We start from the raw sequence: 6,872 nt of genomic DNA on the forward strand, positions 1-6,872 counted from the left end.
TTTGTCATCCAGCCAGGGGTGAAATTTAAAATTAACCTGAAATATCGATGTGTTACAGCAATCAACAGATAATAACTAATGAAAAATTATGTACTGTTTAATCTGGATTACTGCTATAATCATATAATTTTTTACATTTGTGGTGAGCCAGCCAGGAATGGTCATCTAAATAAACTATAAAAATCTCTATAACAATATATATATGTAAGTACAAATACTATACTGGGTGTCAGCAGACTCAGACAGGGCAACATATAAAATATAGATTATTGCCATAATTAAAGAATCATTATATTTGTGGTGAGCCAGCCAGGAGTGTCAACTGCAACTGCATTACTGAAACACTTAAAACTAGAATAATACAAGTAAAATAGGCCTAAAGTTCACCCACGTTCATTTGCTTTTTCTAAATATGATTTTGAACATAGTTCAATATGTAATATTTATTTTTGAATGGTGGTGTGACATTTTTAAATATCTCTTTTTTTTTTCAAAACACAGATATTCAAAGAAAGAATATTATTATTTTCTCATAAAAAAGGCTGATTGTTTGGAAAGTTGACAAGTTGTCCTCTGTATTTTTGGCACCATGTTAATAAGACAGCCTAAAGACTAATCACTATAACTCAGCCAGATAACTGAGAGAATGTGTCAATTTAGCATTCATTTAAAATCACTGATGTAAAATATCTAAATTCTAATCATTTTGGTTGTAGAGTTTTCATCTGCAATAAGCAGAAATTTGTGTAAACTAGATTACTCCCTTGAGGATTGGAATTCATGTAGTTATTTTGTTTGTGTAAGTAAAACCAGATCATAATGCAGATAAGATGTCCAGTAGAGGGAGTCAAAAATGTTTAAACTGGTATGAGATCTTTGATTTACAATATTGTCATCATGAACATAACCAGGGCTGCTTCTGAACCTTTAGGGGCTTAAGTGACATGAGACACCTTACTTGGCCCCTAACCTCCCTACTTACCCTAGTGATGTATTTCAAGTTTGGTATCATAGAGCTGCTGAATTCTTAAATCTAATTGGTCAGAAGGTCTTGATTAATGTTGGTTGACCATAGTTCTGACTTATTTTTGTTTTAAATAGCAATAGCTCATTCACCTGGCTTAATTTAAATTGTATAAGATTTGGGGATGTATGGTATCATTTAGCAAAATGAACAGAAGAGCAGTCTAGAAATCTGAATCAAATCAATGTTATGATTTCACTTTGCATTTTGTAAATTGTTAAAAAATGAACAATTAAAATATAGATTTTTGAAAGCATTCTTACTTTCCAGCATTTCTTTACACGGTACTCTATGTGTATATATATATAATATATAAGTATTGGCATACAACAGATAAAAAACCCACATGAGCATATATGTAACAAGTCTTATAAATAAGTGAGACAGTTTAGACGTTGCATGTGACAAAGTAGTCATATAGAGATTGTGGTAGACCATTCACAGGTTTAGACTTGCCACTCATTTAAGAAAGTCTTCTACAGGAAGCAAGGGCATTATAAGTGTCACATGTTGTAGTAAGCAGATTTTGGCTTGTAGCAAGCAAGAAACAAACTGAAATACTGACAATGGTGTTCTAAATAGACAGTAGATTCTGGTCCAAACACTCTGAAACAACATCCATCCATCCATTTTCTGCACCACTTACCCTACACAGGGTTGTGGAGGGACTAGTAGGACTTCATTCCAGGAGACTTGCAGCACCTTGGACAGGGTGCTGACCCATCCAACCCAAACACACACACACACACATTCATGCCCTACAGACAATTCAGAAAGACCAGTCAGCAAACCACACACAGTGTCTTTGGTCTAGGAAAGGAAACAGGTTTTCCCAAAGGAAACCTCTGAAACCTCTGACTCTACAGTAGTTCTGTCTGTAAATCCAATCATATATTTATAATGATGCATGTGCCGCATGATAAGGTATTGTTTAAAAAAAAAAACCCACAGGATCATGGATATGGTCAAGTATTTTATATATATATATATATATATATATATATATATATATATATATATATATATATATATATATGTATATATTTTTCAGTTTTAGTTTCTCGTATCAGTTCTGTGTATTGACCTAAGGTAAAGCTGTTTATAGTTACTAAGTGTTAACAGGAACTAACACTTAGACTCAGGAAGTGGTGTTATTGGAAAATACAGCTTTACTTGAAATACATAGCATCTTAACCATGTTGAAATATGCTACAGAGAAACATTACATTACATTTCTCATTTAAGTCTGGTGGAGATCTTTAAACAAAAAGCTCTTTTTTGCATATAGTATCGGATAGAGTTGCATGAGACCGCATATGGATAATATTGACTTATTTTAGTGCACTGTGTCATATTGACTCCATTTTTGGCTGAAATGAAACTGTCCATCTCATGTAGCTAAATCTCACAGAGGGAACCTACATTAGTGCAATGAGTCATTAGTGTGTCTGCATCTCTGCAAACAGAAATTTTTTTTTTTATTTGCTAATAAAAATGCATGCTTGTGCTCAACAGTGTTATTGCACCATCACTACACCGATGACTGCTTTGCAACAAGACCTAATGCATTTAAATCGCATTGTTAATCATAAAAGCAGCCAAAATAAATGGAATTTACATTTTCAACAGCCTCAGCTCTGACGGCTTGCAGCTAAAGCCACGAGTGATGACTTCTTAGAAATCGATATATATATATAGGCTTTCTGGTTAACATCATACATGTGATTGCCAGATCAGTTGTTTCCTGCAAGGCAAGGCGTCACTTTCTGTTCTAATACCTCTTTCTAAAATGTTCTATCATTCTGTGAGTAATCCTGGCCTCTTTTTTTTTTTACCCCATAGATCATTATTTTATATTGTACTGAAATAATCCTGTTGGTGTGACTGTAGCATTACAGCATTAGGAAACAGATTTAAAGAGCGTGAGAGGAGTGGCCAAGTCACAGTCTGAAACTTCACAACTCAGCTGAAGGTACGGAATTTGCTCTTTATACTGTTTCTGTTGAGTCTTAACTGATTTTTGTTTTTACATTTTGCAACTAAATACATTTTGACGTAGAATAATTAATTTGTTCATATGATATGGTGTCGTTGTCAAAGGTTGATTTCTGTATGGAAATAGAATATTCTAAATATATAGATTACATATTGCATGTGAACAGGTATGATATGAAATAAGCACCCTTTAACAGACATTAGTATAAGGTTTTATTTATGGCTTCCACATCACATTATATATGAAAAAAATAAGAGACCACTGCCCAATCTCCAGATGTGAACCCTATTGAAACCCTCTGGAATGTCATCAAGAGGAAGATGGATGGTCACAAACCATCAAGCAAAGAGCTGTTTGCTTTTTTGCAAAAAGAGTGGTATAAAGTTCCCCAACAGCAATGTGAAAGACTAATGGAGAGCATGGAGCCAAAACACATGCAAATCGGGGTTATTCCACCAAATATTGATTTCTTAATGTTATTTAGCCAGAGCATTAACATGATTTGCATTTTGTTTTATTTGACGTGATTATTGATGTGTTGTCATTTCCTTTAAATATACACTCTAAGCAACAATAGTAATATTTTGAATTTAGGAGAAATATTGTCAGCAGTTCACAAAATATATATATGTATGTAAAATAAATGTAATACATTATAATATAATATAAATATAATAATAATAATAATAATAACATATAATAATATTTTACTATATATGCTAACATGATATATGATATATAATACTCTAAAAAACACTATCAGTGTGGTATCTTTTCTGCAAACAAGCTTCTTTTTTAGAAACCTCTTCAGCTTGAGGGCCATTGTTAATCAGCTTTTATCCTTTAGTTTCATTCTTATTTGTGATGAGGGCAATAATTACAAAATGACATGAAATTATTGAATTTAAAAGACTGCTCATCGATTGTGCATCTTTAGTCTCAGCATTCAATAACAGCACATATGTCATAGACTGAAAATAATTCATTCATTCATTCTTCCAGTTAATATATTTCTTTGTTTTCTCTTCTACAGATTATCTAAAACTGTCACCATGATGTGGACAAAAGAGCGTAGCTATGCTGTCCTGGTCGTTGACAGCATCACTCTGATCACCGGTCTTCCTGCCAACCTGCTGGCTCTCTACACTTTTGTCCGAAAGGTGAAACAGCGTGCTACGCCTCTAGACGTGCTCTTGCTTAGCCTTAATATTTCTGATCTCCTGTTCCTCTTGTTCCTCCCACTGCGCATTAAAGAGGCAGCCGACATGGAGTGGACTGTTAGCTTCTTCCTTTGTCCTCTCTCGGGTTTCATCTACTTCAGCACCATCCACAACAGCACCTTGCTCTTAACAGCTATCAGTGTGGAGCGCTATCTGGGAGTGGCCTTCCCTGTCAAATACAAACTAAAGCGTAATCCTCGATATGCCTTGATCGCCACCATCCTATTCTGGTTAATTTCCATGGGCCATTGTAGTATTGTGTACATTGTGGAGTACCATAAAGACAGCAATAACACCACCAATAAGCCGACCAACAAGACTTCCTGCTACAAAGAGTTTAGCAGCGAGCAGCTGGATCTCCTTTTACCCGTCCGTTTCGAGTTGTTCATCGTCCTGTTCTGCATTCCTTTTCTGATCTGTTGCTTCTGCTACATCAGATTCATCGTTATCCTCTCTCACTTACCTAACATCAACCCTAAGAAGCGCTCCAGGGCCATTGGCCTTGCTGCGGTCACCCTTCTGGTTTTCATCATCTGCTTTGTACCATTCAATGTGTCCCATGTGGTGGGTTTTGTTACATGGAATAGTCCTTCTTGGAGAGTCTACACAGTACTACCCAGCACCTTCAATGCCTGCTTGGACCCCTTTGTCTTTTATTTGTCCTCAGCAGCAGTTCGAGGAACTTTCAACCACATAATGCGACAATTCCTCAACTGGCTACAGCATTCCGTGTGTCAGAAGTTCAACTGTCAGTTAGGCCGCCCTACTGCTTACGAGGAGAGAACACAGAGTTCCAATGATACTTCTCACTAGATTTGGTATAGATTAAGACCTGAGAGCTGATCACATGCTGGAGGTGTAATGCTGGAGGTGAACAAGAAGGGCCCGTTTTTTTAAAAAAAGAAAAAGAAAAATTTGTTATTAATATTAGTTTATATTATTATATTATATTTTTATTTTATTAATATTAGTATTATGGAACGGGAATCCAAAAATCAGTATTTGTGAGCCAGCCAGGAGCGAATCTAAATTAACCTTGAATATCTGTGTTAAAAGGTAAGGCAATCATCATGTAATTACCAATGAAAGTAATCCCTCAGACAGAGCAGCATGTACAAATTAATCTGGATTACTGTTATATAGAATCATTATAGTTGTGGTGAGCCAGCCAGGAGTGGACATCTAAATGCATATGAAGACACCTTAGGGTGTAAGGTACATTCTACTCACCTACTCAGAACAGTGTAATCCTTTAACAGCAGTATTAGTGGAGTTATATACATATAATATACTGACTTTTCTTGGAAAGAAACTAAGTACTTTGATATTTTTGCATTTACTTAAAAATTTGTTTGAGGTTTGAGAGTTTTAGTTTGGAAAATCTCTTTATGTCTGTCTCTTGTGATTTATCCCTCTGAGTATATGATTATTATTCCTGAGGGATCAGTGTCCACGTTGAGTTTAGTATTGCCTTCTGTTATTCTCCGAATCATGACTCAACTATCTAAGATAGTTTCACGTCTTGCAAGCAAAGAGTGAAAAAGCTATCAGGACCAAGTTGTCAAAGGTTAATCACGACAGCTGTTTCATTTAATCAGACAGCAGGGAAAGAATTTTGTCGGACCCTCAGTCGGAAGTGATCAGCTGGGAAAGTGAAGTGAAACACAAAAGCACATTTATGACCGCAAGAAAAGACAAGGTCAGAGGAAATGTCTCAACACTTTGTGAACTGCGGAAAGGTCAATTGAAAATTAAGAACGATGGTCTGCCACACAGCACGGAATTTGGTTGTGGTATTTCACACATTTGTTATTTCCGTTTTACCTGTTGTTTATATTTTGTTTATATTTTTCGTTTATATCTACTTTCAATAAGCATAATATTTCTTTGAGAAATTATTAAAAAAATATATGTCAAGCCATTTTTGGACTGATTTATTTTTAATAAAGAATCTTTTCATATTAATCTAAAAAATCTGGAGTGGAATCGAAAGATTTACTGTGTTAAAAGTCACAGCAATCACCGGTAATAGTCAACAACAACAACAACAACAACATGTCCCTCAGACAGGGTAATATGTACTTTGTAAACTTGATGACTGCTGCATTCATAGAATCATTATATTAGTGGTGAGCCAGCCAGGAGTGGACATTGAAATCAACGTGAAATATCTCTGTGAAAAGATAACCCAGATGTCATATTAAGTGACAACAGACTTGAACAGGGCAAAATGCTTAATCTGGATTATTGCCATAATCAAAGAATCATTGTGTTTTTGGCAAGCCAGCCAGGAGTGTACATCTAAATTAACTTCTGTATTATTTACACAATCAGAACAACTAGAATAATACAAGTGAAATTTGACCCCATGCAACATCACCTTCTGTTCATTTGCATTTTGCTTAATATGATTTTAAATACAGATAATATTTGTATTGTTTATTTTTGAATGGTGTTGTAATAAATTATATTTTAAAATGGCTCTTTTTTTACATGGGAATTCAAAGAATGAATATCATTAGTCTCCCACAAAAAGGGCTGATGATTTGGAAATTTGTCAAATTGTCCTCAGTATTTTGTATCATGTTTATAAGACAACCTAGAGAGTAATCACTGTAGCGCAGCCGGTTTA

The 6,872-nt window shown here is 35.0% G+C and overlaps 1 protein-coding gene across 1 annotated transcript; it reads left to right on the forward strand.

Moving 5' to 3' along the window:
• The first annotated feature begins 2,845 nt into the window (after window positions 1–2,845).
• On the forward strand, window positions 2,846–6,615 carry LOC131344068 (free fatty acid receptor 2-like). Its single transcript, XM_058376020.1, has 2 exons — window positions 2,846–2,996; window positions 4,054–6,615. Exon 2 carries the CDS (start codon window positions 4,073–4,075, stop codon window positions 5,051–5,053), a length of 981 nt encoding a protein of 326 aa, XP_058232003.1. The 5' UTR covers window positions 2,846–2,996; window positions 4,054–4,072; the 3' UTR covers window positions 5,054–6,615.
• Window positions 6,616–6,872: the final 257 nt, after the last annotated feature.

This window comes from Hemibagrus wyckioides, linkage group LG23, assembly GCF_019097595.1.
Source record: "Hemibagrus wyckioides isolate EC202008001 linkage group LG23, SWU_Hwy_1.0, whole genome shotgun sequence".
NCBI classification, from domain to species: domain Eukaryota; kingdom Metazoa; phylum Chordata; class Actinopteri; order Siluriformes; family Bagridae; genus Hemibagrus; species Hemibagrus wyckioides.

Excerpts from the sequence above, each read along its gene's own strand:
- LOC131344068 (XM_058376020.1), top strand. The coding sequence starts at position 4,073 with ATGATGTGGACAAAAGAGCGTAGCTATGCTGTCCTGGTCGTTGACAGC.